This window comes from Helianthus annuus, chromosome 1 (genome assembly GCF_002127325.2).
Source record: "Helianthus annuus cultivar XRQ/B chromosome 1, HanXRQr2.0-SUNRISE, whole genome shotgun sequence".
In the NCBI taxonomy this organism is placed as follows: domain Eukaryota; kingdom Viridiplantae; phylum Streptophyta; class Magnoliopsida; order Asterales; family Asteraceae; genus Helianthus; species Helianthus annuus.
The window spans coordinates 136,552,843-136,571,006 of record NC_035433.2 but is presented as its reverse complement, the minus strand read 5'-3'; the positions used below and the strand labels follow the sequence as shown (position 1 = coordinate 136,571,006).

Sequence of the window (18,164 nt, the reverse complement as noted above, 5' to 3'; positions counted from 1 at the left end):
TGAATGGTGTTGTGCGTTTGGATCATATTGTGCGGTTTGGGCTCGCTTAACATACATACATACACATATTACACAATGCACATAATAACATAATCACATAGTCATTCAATTAATAACGTTCTCATAACCACGTATCGTTACACAAAGTAGGTCTAAAGTTCGAGTTGTCACATAAAATATTTCTAGAAATATTGTTTTTAATTTAAATGAAATTTGTAATTTATAATTTTTTTGTTAATTTATAATTCAAAAACAAAAAAAAAATGTTGTGAGTGATGGAATTTCATCACAAGTGATGGGTATTTCCACTAAAATCTATCACTAGTGATGGAATAATGCTTGATGACATGACGAAACTTGATTGGAAGTTGTGAGTGAGTGATGTGCGCCCCTACCCCGCTAATGGTTTGCTTTGTTTATTTTTTGTAACATCTTAAAATGTGTAACATTCCTAATACATCTGTAGGCAGCTTTCACTTGATTTCACTACCTGTTTCTACTATACAGTGTAATCATTTCACTTGTTTTCACTGAATCATAGTATTTTTTCAATTACTTTTATTTTTAAATATTTAAATCTTATTATTAGTATTAGTTAAATTAGACATAAAATAATCTACCTAACTTCAGCATAAAAGGTATTAAGCTAGCACTAATTAGAAATCCAAACCTAGATAAGTTACTTTTATAAGTTAAGATTTTACTTCAAGGCTAATGATATCGGAACTCCTGCACCTTGCAACTTGAAGGCGTCTATTACTTAAGGCCTTACCGCTTACGGGCCCATGACACACTAACTTGTACAATTTGCGTATGTTAAGGCTAATAAAATAATAAAACAATTGACTCGAATGCCAAATTGTCCAAGCTCTACCGCCAAATTCTTCGTCAAGCCGGCTACAGCATGCTTTGAACAACATTAAGCATGTGAGGCTGCACCACCAAATATTAGAAGCAAGGCTAGCCGTTGTTGATATTATTGAACCAGCTCTTGCTGGAACCATAACTCTAGCAGCATGTTTCATGCTCAAGAAGACACCTAAGACATTAACATCAAGAACACGTTGGAAATCCACTTTTTCGACGTCCATGACTCTTGCCTTGTAAGGATCTGCTATCCCTGCATTACAAAACATTATGTCAAGTTTTCCATACGCATCGATCGTAGTATCTACTACATTCTTTACGTCGTCTTCCTTTGTTACATCACAATGGACAAATTTTGAGTTTGACGAGCCTATGGCATCACAAACAGCTTGTCCAAGTTGGTCTTGGACGTCGGCAATGACAATTTTTGCTCCGTGTTCAGCAAATAGTTTGGCAGTGCGTACCGCTTGATGCTCCAGTTATCAACGCAATTTTTCCTTTTAGACTCCAAAAAAAGAAAAGATGTTAAAGTTATATGTAATTGTATTGGATTCAACAGCAATCATATATAAAACTCAACCAAAATCATTTATTTGTTCGTGTACGTTCATTTATTAAAGAACGAACATAACCGAACTTGCCATCAAACGGTTCATGAAGTGTTCGCTAAACATTCGGTTTGTTTAGAACCCTAATTAAAAGGTACGACTAAAAAGATAACCTTCTTAAAGGAGCTGCCATTGGATCAAAAAATAAGGAGTATTGATTGATTGAAGCGACTCAAAATGGAAACCAAAGACTATAGAGTAATTAATATGAGAGTATACATTTCATTTTTGTGGAAAAAAATGCAAAGAGAGTTTTGGATTGTACAATTGATGTCATTTCGATTGTAGAAAAGAATTGGAGCTTTCGAGTAATGCCAAGAGAATCACGTGAGGATGTTTAGACAAAGTGGAATTGTTTACAACACGACACTTGCAACCATTTTCTTTTATAAACGGATTGGTCAATAAAACGATACGCACTATACATTGGCGAAACTTGAGATTTCTGACCGAAGGGTCGAAAACGTATATACCCAAAAATTTCTATAAGACCGGGGGGTCGAAAACGTATATACCCAAAAAATTTTATACGAAAAATATATACTCTCCACTATTGAGCGAAAAGTTTGGAGGGTCGGCCGCTCCCTCCCGCCCTAAAGAAGCTGCGCCCCTGGTACTATAAGATCATTTTGAAAAATCAGATAACGTTATAAATAAGTGTAACTAAAGAATTCGTGTGGAACTAATTTAAAACAAAATAATGAACTATTTTATTTATTTTACTTTTTTTTGTGTGTGGATGGGTAATATTAAGAAAACTAGGGGTTTGCCCCGCCCGCATTGCGGGGCACTAAGTCGAATATTTCTCTATCATAACATGTTCGTCCGTGTTTTAGTTACTTGTACATACTACTTGTAATACGATCTCAAAAGAATTACAGTGAGTCAACCAAATAGATTAAAACACTATCATACTTTTGCTTAAGAAAAACAAAAAGATAGAAAAACTATAATTTTAAGAGTTAATTACACAAATGGGTCATGTGGTTTATACCTAATTTCACCTTTGGGTACTAACTTTCTTTTTTAACAGGTTTAGGTTCTATGGTTTCAATTTTGTAACACCTTTGGGTACTAACACCAAAATTAGTTAATTAATGACTAAAATACCCTTGCATTTTTTAAGTTTATCATTGTAACACATTTGGGTACTAACACCTAAGTTTATTTAAGTTTAAATCTATTTTACAAAATCCATTTATTTTTTTTATTTTCATCTTTTTATTATATCTCTTAATTAACATAAACTGTATTAACTTTTTTTATTTTCATATTTTTATTAAATTTCTTATTTAACATAAAATCTATTTGTTACACCAGTTTTTTTAATAGATATTTTAAATAAAATCTACTAGCTTATATAGTTTTATGTAAAAAAAATTTACTCGTTTTAAATAATGTAAACCTTACTCGTTTTCAATTTTGGATTGAAATGATTGATAATAATAAATATATTTCATGTAAAAAAATTTAAGCCTTTTTTTAACTCGTTTTTTTAATTACATTTTACTATTTTAGAAAGATATTTAATTTACATAAAACTATATAGCTAGGTATTTTAGATAAAACTAAAAAAAATTAAGCCTTTTTTTAACTCGTTTTTTTGTAAAAAAGATATTTAATTTACATAAAACTATATAGCTAGTAGATTTTACTGGTGCAACTAGTAGATTTTATGTAAATTAAATATCTTTCTAAAATAGTAAAATGTAAATGAACAAAAAAACAAGTTAAAAATGGCTTAATTTTTTTTACATGAAAGATATTTATTATTATCAATCATTTCAATCCAAAATTGAAAACGAGTAAGGTTTACATTATTTAAAACGAGTAATTTTTTTTTTACATAAAACTATATAGCTAGTAGATTTTATTTAAAATATCTATTTAAAAAAGTACTGGTGTAACAAATAGATTTTATGTTAAATAAGAAATTTAATAAAAATATGAAAATAAAAAAAATAAATACAGTTTATGTTAATTAAGAGATATAATAAAAAGATGAAAATAAAAAAAAATAGATTTTATAAAATTGATTTAAACTTAAATAAAATTAGGTGTTAGTACCCAAATGTGTTACATTAATAAACTTAAAAAAATGCAAGAGTATTTTAGTCATTAATTAACTAGTCTTGGTGTTAGTACCCAAAGGTGTTACAAAATTGAAACCATAGAACCTAAATCTGTTAAAAAATAAAGTTAGTACCCAAAGGCGAAATTATGTATAAACCACAGGACCCATTTGTGTAATTAACTCTAATTTTAAATTGGAGGCAAAATTGTCGTGTGCCAGAAAGTCGCCTGACACGAATAAAAATTACACCGAGTCAAACAATTAAAATAAAGCACTACCGCAATTTTCTCAAAAAAAAAAAAAAAAAAAAAACCTAAAACGATGGCATGACTGTAATTTTACACTGGGGAAAAAAATCGTAATTTGACTGGAAAAGCAAAGAAAAATATGCAAAAAATGTAAATTTAAATTGAGGGCCAAATCGTAATTTGGCTGGGAGGAATAAAAAACAAAAATAATGGTAAAACTGTAAATTTAAACAGGTCAAAATCGTAATTTTTAACCGAGTGCAAAATTATAATTTTTAGTTGGGGGCAAAAGCATGATTTTATTTTGAACTGGGGGTAAAAACGTAATTTTGAACTGATGGCAAAATCGTAATTTTTAAGCGTGGATAAAATCTAAAGCTGGTTGGGTCAATGAGGGAGTTCCAGGCAGCTGCCTGGCACTACTCCTCCATCTTGTGTCTGTAGTTATACACTAGGGGCAAAATCGTAATTTGACTGAGAAAGCAAACAAAAACGATGACAAAAATGTAAATTTAAATTAAGGGCAAAACCGTAATTTAGCTGGGAGGAATAAAGCAAAACTAATGGCGAAACTGTAAATTTAAACCGGACAAAATTGTAATTTTGAACCAAGAGCAAAATTGTAATTTTTCATAGGGGACAAAAGCATAATTTTATTTTGAACTGGTAGTAAAAACGTAATTTTAAACTGATGGCAAAATCGTAATTTTAAAGTGGGACAAAATCGTAAATTGGTTTGGCCCAGAAAGGCAAAAAAGTCAAAAAGAAAAAAAATAATAAACCACTGTTCACGGAAGTTGTAAAATGTAATAAAGTTAATTTGCTGATTTAATTTAAAGCAAATTACTTGCATTGCTGCGTTGCTACATGATTTGATGAGCTCGGTACCAACCGGTACTGAAAATACCGTTACCGAGATCCTCAAAAGTGGGTACTGGTACCGAATATACCTGACACGGTACAGTACGGTTCGGTACCGGTCGGTACTGGTACGACACCGGTATTTGAGGGTAAAAACTGGTGAATACCGGTGCCGAACCGGTATCGAAAATACACTGGGTTGGTAAATCGAGTACCGGTACCAGTACCCGATACCATTTGTTAATCTGTTAGTTATGTTACTATTCATTCCTTTCAAATTTAATATATAGGTTTGCTGATTTAATTTAAAGCAAATTACTTACATTGCTGCGTTGCTACATGATTTGATTCCTTTCAAAATTTAATATATAAGTTTGCTGATTTAATTTAAAGCAAATTACTTGCATTGCTATGTTGCTACAGGATTTGATGAGCTCGGTACCAACCGGTACCGAAAATACCGTTACCGAGATCCTCAAAAGTGGGTACTGGTACCGAATATACCTGATACGGTATAGTACGGTTCAGTACCGGTCGGTACTGGTACGATACCGGTATTTGAGGGTAAAAACTGGTGAATACCGGTGCCGAACCGGTATCGAAAATACACTGGGTTGGTAAATCGAGTACCGGTACCGGTACCCGATACCATTTGTTAATCTGTTAGTTATGTTACTATTCATTCCTTTCAAAATTTAATATATAGGTTTGCCGATTTAATTTAAAGCAAATTACTTGCATTGCTGCGTTGCTACAGTATTTGATTCCTTTCAAAATTTAATATATAGGTTTGTTGATTTAATTTAAAGCAAATTACTTGCATTGCTGCGTTGCTACAGGATTGGATGAACTCAGTACCAACCGGTACCGAAAATACCGTTACCGAGATCCTCAAAAGTGGGTACTGGTACCGAATATACTGATACGGTACGGTACGGTATGGTTCGGTACCGATCGGTACTGGTACGACACCGGTATTTGAGGGTAAAAACTGGTGAATACCGGTGCCGAACCGGTACCGAAAATACACTGGTTTGGTAAATCGGGTACTGCTACCGACACCCAATACCATTTGCTAATCTGTTAGTTATGTTACTATTCATTCCTTTCAAAATTTAATATACAAGTAAAGTAATAAGTAATATGAAAAGTAAGTAAACAAAATATAGAACTTGAAACGGTAGTAAATGAGATTCTAAAATAAAATGATTAGGGGTGTGCACGGTTCGGTTTGGTTCGGTTTTTGGGTAAAATCAAAACCGAAACCAAAATGTTGGTTTTTGGGTTTTAAAAAACGTTCGGTTTTTTTCGGTTTCGGTTTTAACGTCGGTTCGGTTCGGTTTTCGGTTATTTCGGTTTTTGGAACAAAGTTATGTAAGATTCAAAAAATAAAAAGTATAATCTATATTATAACAATCTTTTTATATGTTTATATTTAAGTTATTATAGTTAACCTCTTTAGTTAATGTTGTTTACATACACCTAACCTTCTAATCTATTTTTATGTTTCTTTAAAGTTTTTATTATATTTAATTTTTATATTAAACGAGTTAACGTCAACCCGCGCGTTGCGGCGGGATGTCGAGTATCTTCAGGCCACATCGCAGTGTATAGTTTAAAAATAAACTCCAAACAACCTGAATAAAAGAACCAACGTGTACATATGTAAATTGAGAGACATTACGACAGTTAAAAAGGGGATGCATAAGTTCCTATAAATAGGGCATCCCGACATTTATTTTGATCATCCCGATTCTCATACAAATATTTCCCAAACTCTTCCCTTTGTATATCATTTCACAATATAAGGTGACATTTTCGTCCTGTTAAATCACTCATATCAATGGAACAAGGGTGAATATAGACGCGATATTCGGAGAAATGCAAGCAACAACATTCTCTTGGATCAAAAGCAGGGCAAAGAAAACAAATTGGGAGTGGAATAATTGGCTGAAATTCGAATTTGGGTAGCTTTAGTTTTGATGTTAGTTTAAAACATAAATACGTAATCGGGTGTTTTGGTTTATTCAGGTGGTTGGCTAGTCACTTACTAACCATTTGATCATAAAGACTTTTGTAATATTTGGTGTGGAATGAAAGTATAATTTGTCGTTCAAAAAAAAAAATCACTCATATCCATGCCATAAAAAAGTTGAGATTCCTTTTATCATTTAATTACCACTTAAAATTTTAACTTGGATACACACCCACCATTTATTTATAAAATTTTAATGGAGATACTGTAATAAATTTCAAAGACTTTGATTCCACAAATTGTTTGAATATCGGTAAATACAAACCAATTGGTCTCAATTAATTCCATTGCTCGAAATCAAAACAGATTAGCATTGTTCAAATTAAATTAAATAAAAAATAAAGAAGAATCATGTTATAATATTATACCAATAAAGAACAATAAACAGGTTGTGGTGATTTCCTAGGTTCAAATTAAACAAAAGAGGTTATATGATCTATTCCAATAAAACAATCAAAACATGTTTCATCATTAATTTAAACATTATTTTCCCGATGTAACTGAGAATTGGGACAATTTTTTTCATCATTAGCAAACGAAATTTGAATGATAAGCAACATATAATCAAAACTAAAACGCACACATTAAACCTGAATAAATCATGTCTTTCACATCGAAAGAACCGAAATCGAAACTGTCGTCTACACCGAAATCATCCAATCATGGCCTGCAGTGAAAGGGAATGAAGCAAAATCAAACGATCCAAAGTCTGAAATCGTCGCCTTAAGTCCGAAATCAGGGTTTCGGTGTAGACGATGGTTTCGATTTCGAAGATCAATCGTGTTCTTCTTGATTTAAGTTAGAAAGAGTCAAATAATGGGGAATTTCTTGTATCTTATTATAGTTAATAAGAAAACTCTACATTTCTTAACATCTTTAATTTCTTCAGTCCTTTGCATTCTCCAACGTATCTATATACTAATTCATTCATATGCCTACAAGTCTTCACATGGTTCGCGTCGGTTTGTTACTGGAAAATCGGTGCGTCTAAATCGTAAGATCAACCAATCCCACATAAACATCGACGGACGCAACTGTCTTCTGAAAATATATAATGTAAATTGAAACGGTAGACCATAGGATTCGAGCGATGGAATTAAATGTACGGAGCGGTGGAAGATTTGATATCAAACTGATGTAGTTTTGTTGGTGGTTGTGTTTTGTCAAATGAAGTAAACGGTGGAAAAGTGGGTTAATCTTTAAACGGTGGGATAGTGATAACGAAAGATAGAAAAGTGGATTAATCTTAAACGGTGGGAGAGGGATAGACGCGATGTTTAAAGAGAGGGACATAACCCTAAGTTGTTTTTTGTATAAGAGGGTAATTTTGTTATATCTTATAGGTAATAATAAATCATTTTAGTTATAATGTTTTTATTATAAACACTTAACATTCAAGAATAAAATTAACATTTTCTACTAGCATTTGGTTAAACACTTAAACAATTTAAACTTAAACATAAAAATATATGGATTATAACTTATCGGTTCGGTTCGGTTTTTTCGGTTATTGAAAAAGCTTATTCGAAAACCAAACCGAAATTTTCGGTTATTAAAAATCCGAAAACCGAACCGTCGGTTTTTGTTTCGGTTCGGTTTTTTCGGTTCGGTTATTCGGTTACGGTTCGGTTATTTCGGTTTTCTTGCTCACCCCTAAAAATGATAACTATAATTTAAAATCATGTCTGACCAGGCGACCACCTATCCGGTACTTTGGTTCAATCGTTTTGTACCATAAGCGAAATTCTTTTGTACCATAACCGACCATCCTAAATGAAATTGGTTAGAAAATACTCAACTGCACAAGTTGTGTTGACAGTTCTCACTTCTCGATCAACACGACTGATTGTTGTCAACTGGGTTCTGAAATACTCATTCTATTCCCACACCCCTAAGGTAGTGTTTGGTATGCAGGAATGAGAGGTGGGATGGAATGGATGATTACGAGGGAATGAAGAAAGGGTGTTTGGTTGGTCAATGGAATGAAATCACCCATTCCAAAATGCATTCCATTCCCTCAAAATCATTCCTTCCACCCCCATGTTTTTTTCCATTCCATCCCCTTTTTTTAACCCCTCTTTTTTTTTTTTTTAAACCCCTCTTGCACCATTCATCAAAACACCACAACCCACCACCTTCGCCAATACCCACCACCACCAGGTCCACCACCCACCGCCAACGCCATCGCCGCCACCCGCCACCACCTCACCCCAACAGCCACCGCCGCCGCCACCCACTCGCCACCGTTATCACTCACAGCTGCGACCAACCGCCAACGACACTCGCCACCCACCACCATCGTCGACGCCACCACCACCGCCACCCGCCGCTGCCACCAACCGCCACCTCTGCTGCCACCCACCACCAACGGCCACCTTGCCACCACCACCACTCGTCGTCGTCGCCGCACCGCCACTTGTCGCCACCACCACCACCCATCGTCGTCGCCGACACCAACCACCGCCACCTATAACCACCCACAATCACTACCACCGACCACCACCACACTCGCCGCTGATTTTATTACTCCGTTTTTTCTTGCCTACCGAACAAATACACAATAATAACTCATTTCATTCACACATGGTAACCAAACAAGACATGGAATGGTAATGATTCATTGCATTCCCTCGTCCATTCCATTACCTCGCCCATTCCATTTCTTCGTCCATTCCATTACCCCATACCAAACAGACCCTAAATTCTTATTTCTACGTCATTTTCACTCTATCTCTCTATATATATTGATGTTTATATAGAGAGAGATAGAGGGAATAACACCCTTCTAAAAACACTATTTGCAATGCTAGTGAAAGATGGATTAAAAGTTAAAACATGCAACGCTTTCATTTGTAAGGACAAAGTGAAGCGTTTAGCTTTGGAATCCATAAGAACAAGTGACTGGAAGACTTCCACGAGAGAATACTGCTAAAACCATGAGTTATCAATTTGTTTATGTAATTGTATAAAAGTTTTTTAATCATATTTATATTACAAAAAGTTTTCCTAATATTATCAACTAAGAAACGTGAGTTTTTTATTTGTATTTTGGGAAAAAAGATAAATGGGCTTAATTCTTCAAGTGCCCCATCACCGTGCTCAAACCCAGTTTCTTTCCTCTCTCCTCTTTTTTAATGGCACACAATCTTAGGGTTGTTTAAATCGCTTGGTTGCTCAGAAAATTCTCGTTTGATTTTTCGTTCACTAAATGAGCCAAGCACGAGCAAAGGTCGCTCGGTTCGGTTTGAATCATTTTTTATTACTTTATTACAATTATATATTGTTTTATACATAATTATATTTATACTTACTAGCTCAACCAACTCAATAAAAAATTTAACACTAAGTTTAGTAGCAAAACCATAAGTCGTGAAATGACAATCTTGACTTCTTTCTCATTAGTCGTCCATCGTCTATCGTCTCCCGCTATCATCCTACACTATAATGTGATCTCTCCATGCAATATGCTCATCGCCTGACCGTCCTGAGCCTCATTCTCGGACAGTCGAACCTCAGGCTTAGTGTCATCCTCGTACAGTCGGACCTTAGTTGTCACCCGACAATGGAAGCAACCCATATATATGGTTATCAAAATCACTCGCCTATCGCCGCTCAATGCGCGCTCGAAAAATGCTCGCTTGGTTGTAAACGAGCCGACCGGCTCGGTTCAGCTTGTAAATGAGCCAACAACAAATAAAGACTTGCTCGGTTTGATTCGGCTCGACTCATCAACAACCGTATAAAGTATCTCCTTTCTTTTATTTCTGTTCACATTCTCTCTCTTTGCCCTTCTTCAAGGATTTCTAGTTTTCTCTCCTTGCCATTGCAACATCACCCAAAAGTACTCTTGTCTCTCTTCCACCTACACTAAGGATTCTTTCAAGAGTTTACCAATGTGTATAGTTCTGAGTTCTGATTATTTGGTATCATAATGTCATATATAGAACAAAAGGATTTTGTAGCTAGTTTATTAGTTATGTTAATAATACAAAATTTTATATGCAAAATTTATTAACTTGTGAATATTTGAATTTAATATTAAGTATAATTTATCATATATGTTTGTATAAAAGTTTTTTTCTAATCATATTACGTTCTAGTTTATTATATACAAAAATAATTTATTGTATTTATTTTTGTTATATAAAATACATAAAAAATAAATATTTGTAATTCACTATATTCATTTACCTTGTATTAAAAAGGGTATAGTTTATTGAAAAAAATAATCATTTTGTCATGAGATCTAGCTTAAAATATGGGATATGTTTATAGAAAGGAATGGTATTTAAAAACTGAACTTGCATGTTGGATGTTTTAAGAACAAGTATAAAAATGTGTAAATACAATGGCCGGTACATTTTCTTTTCTATCAAACCAAATAAACTGTTATGGTCCAATTGGCTTAACCGGTTTTGGTTATGTGTATACTTGTAGAAGTTTTTCTATTACACATCCCTTGCTAAGTAAGATAATTGACTTGTTTAGCCTATAACATGGTATGTTTTTACAAAATTTTATCGGACTTGGTAGTATGGCACATTTTCTTTTGTATATATTGTGTTCATACATATGTAAATGTGAAGATCTATCTATTCAAGTATTTTCTGGGTATTGGAACATGTTGAATGATGGATTAACAATAGTAAATCCACCATCGATAAACAAGTTTTGTCCACTAATATACTTAGCCTCATCGCTCGCCAAGAAAAGGGCCGCTTTAGCAACATCATCTACTTTAAGTGTCACACCTTTTAAGTTTGCAAGCAAGTTAGCCTTGTTCTCCACACTTTCTTCATCGATCCCAAGAAAACTTGTGGCCTGTTGTGTGGCTATTGCGTAAGGTGACAAACAATTGACCCGAATACCAAATTGTCCAAGCTCTACTGCTAAATTCTTTGTCAAACCCGATACAGCATGCTTCGCACAAGTGTAAGCATGTGTGGTCACACCAGCAATACTTGAAGCAATACTAGCCATTGATATAATTGAGCCAGCTCGTGCTGGAACCATAACACTAGAGGCATGCTTCATACCTAGAAAGACCCCGGTGACATTGACACTAAGCACACGTTCAAAGTCTTGTTTTTCATTGTCAATGACGCGTTCCTTGTAAGGATCCATTATCCCCGCGTTATTGAACATGATGTCAAGTTTTCCAAAAGTGGAGACTGCGATATCTACTGCATTTTTAACATCTTCTTCGTTTGTTACATCACAATGGACGTATATTGAATTAGATAAACCTATGGCTTCACAAACTGCTTGACCAAGTTGGTCCTGAATGTCTGCGATGACGATTTTGGCACCATGTTCAGCAAAGAGTTTTGCACAACACTTCCCAATACCACTTGCTGCTCCGGTTATCAATGCTACCTTTCCCTCTAGTCTACAATGATTGTATCGAAAAAAAAGTTCATAAACAAAAAAACTTAGATATCCATAGAAACAACTCCAGCAAAAGCATGGTTGCTTGTTTTCATTTTCCACATAATATATTCAAAATCTAGAAAACTTACTCAATTAAACAGACTTATAGTTACATAAACAAGATCAAGATGGGTTAGAACTTCTAAATTTTATGGGTGGCGGTTGGAATTTTAACTTAAAAATACCACTGAATTTTTCTTTTTCTAAGGGGTGCGCCCGCCCACCCACCGTCAAGCATAGGTCCGCCCTTGGTTAGAAACAAAACTCATGCCGGAAATTGCAAAATAGTAACATTCAAACCATGTGTTTTCAAGAGACTAAATCAATTTATCTTAATGTTTAGAAATACTAGCATGCTACACCTACAAACAACATATGATGCGCGATTTATATAAAATAAAATAAAACATTGAACTATTATTATGAATTCTAGAATTGTACATCTTTTCAAGTACATAAGATTGATAATGGTAGTTAAATTTGATAGATTAAAAACGGTTTTGACTAAACTTACACTCCTGTATACTTGTTGTATCAGGCGATTGCGCATGGTATACAGGAGTATACAACGATTTGAAAATATGGAATGACTTATGTGATACAAAGAAAGTGTATTTAGTAAAAAGTAGATGGCGTAGTGTACGTTTAACACAACTCACTAAAAGTATGTGCGACTAAATGGATAACCTTTTGGAAGTAGCTGCCATCGGAACGAAAACAGCGAGTATTGATTGACTGAAGTGGCTCTAAATGGAAACGTACCAAAGACTATAGAGTAGTATGAGGAGAGACTAATATATACTAGCTGTGGCCTGACATTATGATAAACCAATCTTCTCCTAGTGGTTGTCATTGGTTTGGAAAATACAATGGATGTGTGGCTGAGAATGGAAACTAAAGAGTCAAATTTCGATATAGCACGGCTCAACGTATTTCAACATCTAAACAAAATTATCAAGTGTATGCATTTTTCGTAGTCAGTTTATTTTAGTAATAAGTATATAAATTGTCATTCATATTTATGAATAATATTTATATATATGGGAAAAGTGTGATTTCCCAGTAAGAAAAGTGTGGTTCAGACCTAAAGTATGACTCAATATTTTGAAGGACTAATTGCAAACCGAGGCATCTTTCAGAAAGGAAACTTTATTATAGTTATAATCCTCATAAGTCATAAACCGAGTTTTTTTATTTCTTTTTAATTTTGAACGAGATATATGGTCATTTTATTTTTAATACAATGTCAAAGCTAATGCACTTCTTAAATACTTTATATGCTACATGCATGTTAAAGTATCGATTTAGATAGCGTACACACACGTAGAAAGATTATTTAGTCAGAGAAAATAACCATCATAACAAAATAACGGTCGTATTAATTTATGTATAGAGTAATGAATACAGAGCCTAGTTTCTTACATTGACAGTGCAATGACGAAATTATCCAGACAATAATCCGATAGTTAAAAAGTTAAGTTATTCGTTATCAGGATTTCTTCTAAAACTCCACGAGAAAGAAGAGTTGAAAAGTGAATTGCCATTATTTGACCAAAATTGTCATTTTAGTATAAATAGTTTTTTTCTTGTCATTTTAGTCTAAATAGTTTTGTTTTCTACCATTTTAATATCTCACTTTTGTCATTTTTTTCCATTTTCATCGACCACCACCACCACTTCCCATCACACCACCCCATCACAACCTTCTATCATCCCCACCACCTGCCTGCACCGTCACCACCCACCCACCCCACCACCATCACCACCCACCATTTCCACCACCACCGGCCACTTTTCCGCCACCACGTCATCAACCAACACCACGACCATCATCGTAAAACCAACAACCACCCCATCATCTTCACTGTAAACCGACTCAACACCATCCCCATACCATCGTACCTGCAAAAAAAGAAAGAAAATGTGGTTTGACCAAAATTCACCTAAGTTAACTAATTTTTTGAATGGAGTTAGTGGGTCGGAACTAAGTGGCATAAAAATGACGAAATCAGGGACTAAAATGGCAGAAACAAAACTATTTGGACTAAAATGGCAAGAAAAAAACTATTTGGACTAAAGTGGCAATTTTAGTCAAACTTCAGCGACTAAAATGGCAATTTACTCAAAAAAAAATCTTAATTTATCTCTTCCATTATTTTTTGTGCTATCCATACGATTAGTTTCGTAGTTGTATGAAGAAAATTTTACAAGCAGACAAATTATATTATGGTAATACATACAGCTTTAGGGCGGACATATTGATCCGGACAATGTTGTCTTACACTCATACTATTACTAAGACGTTTTTAATTGGTAAAATGCAGATAATGTTTATTTGGGCCGAACAGTTTAATGGGCTTTTGTGATGTCCAAAATCCAAATGTCAAGTACCCAACTTAAGCAATACTACTCGAAGTCGACCAAGGTGTATTCATCTTTAATATCATTTAGCTTTTAGTATGTTGATTGAAAAGTTTATATATGGTTCAACTTTACAAGGTATGTATAAGCATGTTACAACAAATGACTTGTTGAAGCGTGTGGCAAGTAGGTTTGTGGTTTCGTATTTTCTAATGTACATGTACAACCTTTTGAATCGTGTATTTTACTTTTAAATAAAAGTATTATGTGGGTACGAACTTGTAGGACAAAATTTTCTACAAGACCTAGAATGTATTTCCTATGAAAACGAAGTTCTAATATTTCATGTGTTTAAAGAAACCAGAGACTTCTCCTTTATAGGTGGGGAACCATCACAACGTTTACATTGAAACAACATAACTCTTTGTGAAAGAATGTGTCGCTTGGAGGTTATGACCATTGACAGTTATTCGGTTACATTAGTGGTTAAACCTCAACAAGACAGTTATTCGCCACGGATATTTACAAAGCATGTTGTATGTCGTAACATATATTTCACAGCCTATGGTTTAGAACTCCACTGTGGCAATGTGTTTGAAGGTCCGGTTGTCTAATGCGTGACTGAAAATAATAGTTTTAGCCTCATCTGAGAGCTAGGTATTGTGACCAAGCTCTGGCATGAGAGTAAGCAATAAAATGTTTATAAAGACGAGTAGTTAATAGTAAGTTACATCCATGATAGCGTAGAAAACTCAAGTCGTAGGTTGCAAATCTTACAAAATAAAAAACACATACACGATGTGAATTTGTCTTATTTAAAATATGAAATAAGATGAAATACTCGATTTAAGGACTTTCCGGATATTTAAACATGTTAAATGATGGATTAACAATGCTAAACCCACCATCAATAAACAGATTTTGTCCGCTAATATACTTTGCCTCGTCACTCACAAGAAAAAGGGCAGCCTTAGCAACATCATCGGTTCTAAGTGTGACTCCCTTAAGGTTGCTAAGTTGATTCATCACATTTTCTAGCGCCTCGCCTCCAACCCCAACAAAACCCGTGGCTAAAGGTGTGACCATAGCATATGGTGACAAACAATTGACTCGAATACCAAACTGTCCAAGTTCAACCGCTAGATTCTTGGTCAAACCGGCAACAGCATGCTTTGCACAACAATAAGCATGTGAGGCCGCACCACCAATATTTGAAGAAATGCTAGCCGTCGATATTATAGAGCCAGATCGTACTGGAACCATAACTCTTGCGGCATGTTTCATGCTTAGAAAGACACCTGTGACATTGATACTAAGCACGCGTTCAAAGTCACTTTTTTCATTATCAATGATGCGTTGCTTGTTAGGATCCGTGATCCCTGCATTACAGAACATGATATCGAGCTTCCCATAAGTTTCAACTGCAATGTCTACCGCGTTTTTCACTTGTTCTTCGTCTGTTACGTCACAATGGACATATATCGAGTTTGATGATCCTATGGTCTCACAAACCGCTTGACCAAGTTGATCTTGCACATCTGCAATTACAATTTTTGCCCCATGTTCAGCAAAGACTTTTGCGGTATGCTCCCCAATTCCGCTCGCTCCTCCGGTTATTATTGCTACCTTTCCTTCTAGCCTACATATAGTTTTCGCTCAAATGATTTATTTTATGCAAGATATGTTCTAAATTCATCTAAAGTAATAAAAGAATAATTATGAAATAAAAGAGGAACGTATATAGTAGTTTCACTCAAATGATTTTATGTATGCAGATAGATATCTATGTAAACTGTAAACATTAATTAAAATAAAATCCTGGTTCATTTTTCTTATTTATGATGTTATAAAATCCATTACAGATCTTTAAAGCGAGCAACCATTTTCTATAAAAGAGAGAGAGAGAGAACTTACAAAGTATAGAAAGAAAGCTCTAAATAACATACAATGTAATTATTATATGGAAAAATTACAAAAATGGTCATTCACTAAAATCACTTTAAGATTTAGCCACCTCATGCGTCTTTGAAGCGACGCGGCATGCACGGGATGCTTCTTTGGAAATCTCTTCATTTATGCGTCTAGAAATGCATGGGATGCGTCTGGAAGAGCATTGGATGCGTCTGGAAGGGCATGGGACACGTCTGGGCCCACCTGCAACATTTTAAATGCCACATGTCTATTTTTTATTGGGTGCTTGAGAGGTCTGCATATAGACACGAGGTCTCTCCAATAACGCATGAGGTGGCCCTTTTTGAAAGTTATGGTGGTCAGCAACTATTTTTCGTGATTTTCCCTTAATATAAGGGCGTGTAAATAGAGAGAGAGAGTAGAAAATAGGGTGTGTAAATAAGATTTAGAGTGTAACAATAAGATATGATGCTTAATATAATTACTTAAACATATAGAATAATCACAGCATTAAAACTAACCTTCTTGTAGGGCTTGCCATAGTCTTTCGAAACACAAAGATAGTTGGCTTTAGTAAAAGATGATATAAGAGTTATATAGTGGAGATTAGGTAAGTTGTGAGACAGCAAAATTATTATTATTGTATTTATCTAAGAAAACTTTATGACAGGCCGTATCGAATATTTGATACGATAATTTTAATAATAAAAATAACTAAAAACAACTCTAACCCAAACCGAACGCATCAAATGAAACAACTGTGCAATCTTAATATTATATTTATATTATATATTAAATTATATGATATTTAACAATAACAAAATATACGTAGAACCAAAATAATACAGCCGGCTAACGACATGAAGGAATCTTTCTTCAATCTAAAACAAGGACATAGGGTATCAAACTATTTAGGAGTAATAGTTTTAGTCGAACTTTATATCAATTTTATTTAATTAACGTCTCTTTAAGTTAATTGGTTTTCCCTCAAGCATGCTATTTCAAGCTACTTGAGCTCTTTTGTTTGGTCAAAGTGTCGAACCTTCTTAGAGTCGAGATCGAGCCTGCAACAGTAATACTTGTGGTTCTATCAAGTCGAGTATGAGTTTAGGTTGATACAAGGAACATCATCAAAATGGTATCGTTGATCGATAAAGGGCTTAAATGACAATTGAGCAAGAGGTGTCGGGTTCTTGCCTTATTGGAGGCGGGGAGTAGATTTACGCTAGAGTAAAGTAGGATTAGATTAGGGCCGTTAAAAAAATGACAATCGACTCTTTTTTTCTTTTTCCAAATTTATTCATCCAAAGAAAATGCGTCACATGAAGTACATGTGTACCAAGTCAATTCATTTTAATTGTGTGTCCAATACATTTATTTATGCGTCTACTTTTGTCATTGTTGTCTTCAAGAATTCTTGAAAAATCCGGGGATCTTGAACGAGTTATAAAAATGAGCCCCTAAAGTATATACTTTTTAAAAAAATATATAAAAACACTTAAAATATATAAGAAATAAATAAAAATACATTTTTTAGCTTTTTTCAAACCCGAAGAGAGCGGCCCTCTACGGTTGCCCACCATACCCCTCTTCTAGGCCGGCCCCAACTTTCCTACTTGTGTCCAAGAACACACTAGTTAAATTTCGCCATGTGTTATCACTGGAATTTATATATATAAAAACAAGGGTAGTGTTTCTTTATCATTCATTCATTATACATTATATATATGAATTTAAATTTAAATTTAAAGGGTTGATGAACAGTAACA

The 18,164-nt window shown here is 34.3% G+C and overlaps 2 protein-coding genes and 1 pseudogene across 2 annotated transcripts; all 3 read right to left on the bottom strand.

Annotated features, from left to right (window-relative positions):
- Window positions 1-727: 727 nt before the first annotated feature.
- Window positions 728-1,608, bottom strand: LOC110932169 (annotated as a pseudogene).
- Window positions 1,609-11,171: 9,563 nt separating this feature from the next.
- On the bottom strand, window positions 11,172-12,918 carry LOC110879656 (secoisolariciresinol dehydrogenase). Its single transcript, XM_022128170.2, has 2 exons — window positions 12,811-12,918; window positions 11,172-12,082 (listed from the first exon to the last, which is right to left on the bottom strand). The coding sequence occupies exons 1-2, from the start codon at window positions 12,828-12,830 to the stop codon at window positions 11,290-11,292; spliced, it is 813 nt and encodes a 270-aa protein (XP_021983862.1). The 5' UTR covers window positions 12,831-12,918; the 3' UTR covers window positions 11,172-11,289.
- Window positions 12,919-15,220: 2,302 nt separating this feature from the next.
- LOC110879664 (secoisolariciresinol dehydrogenase) lies at window positions 15,221-17,001 on the bottom strand. The gene is made up of 2 exons (XM_022128178.2): window positions 16,917-17,001; window positions 15,221-16,123 (listed from the first exon to the last, which is right to left on the bottom strand). The coding sequence occupies exons 1-2, from the start codon at window positions 16,934-16,936 to the stop codon at window positions 15,331-15,333; spliced, it is 813 nt and encodes a 270-aa protein (XP_021983870.1). The 5' UTR covers window positions 16,937-17,001; the 3' UTR covers window positions 15,221-15,330.
- Between the last annotated feature and the right edge of the window lie 1,163 nt (window positions 17,002-18,164).

Coding starts and splice junctions, on each gene's coding strand:
- LOC110879664 (XM_022128178.2), bottom strand. CDS start 16,936: ATGGCAAGCCCTACAAGAAG. Junction 16,124..16,916: donor ATGGCAAGCCCTACAAGAAG/GTTAGTTTTAAT, acceptor AACTATATGTAG/GCTAGAAGGAAAGGTAGCAA.
- LOC110879656 (XM_022128170.2), bottom strand. CDS start 12,830: ATGGCAGCTACTTCCAAAAG. Junction 12,083..12,810: donor ATGGCAGCTACTTCCAAAAG/GTTATCCATTTA, acceptor CAATCATTGTAG/ACTAGAGGGAAAGGTAGCAT.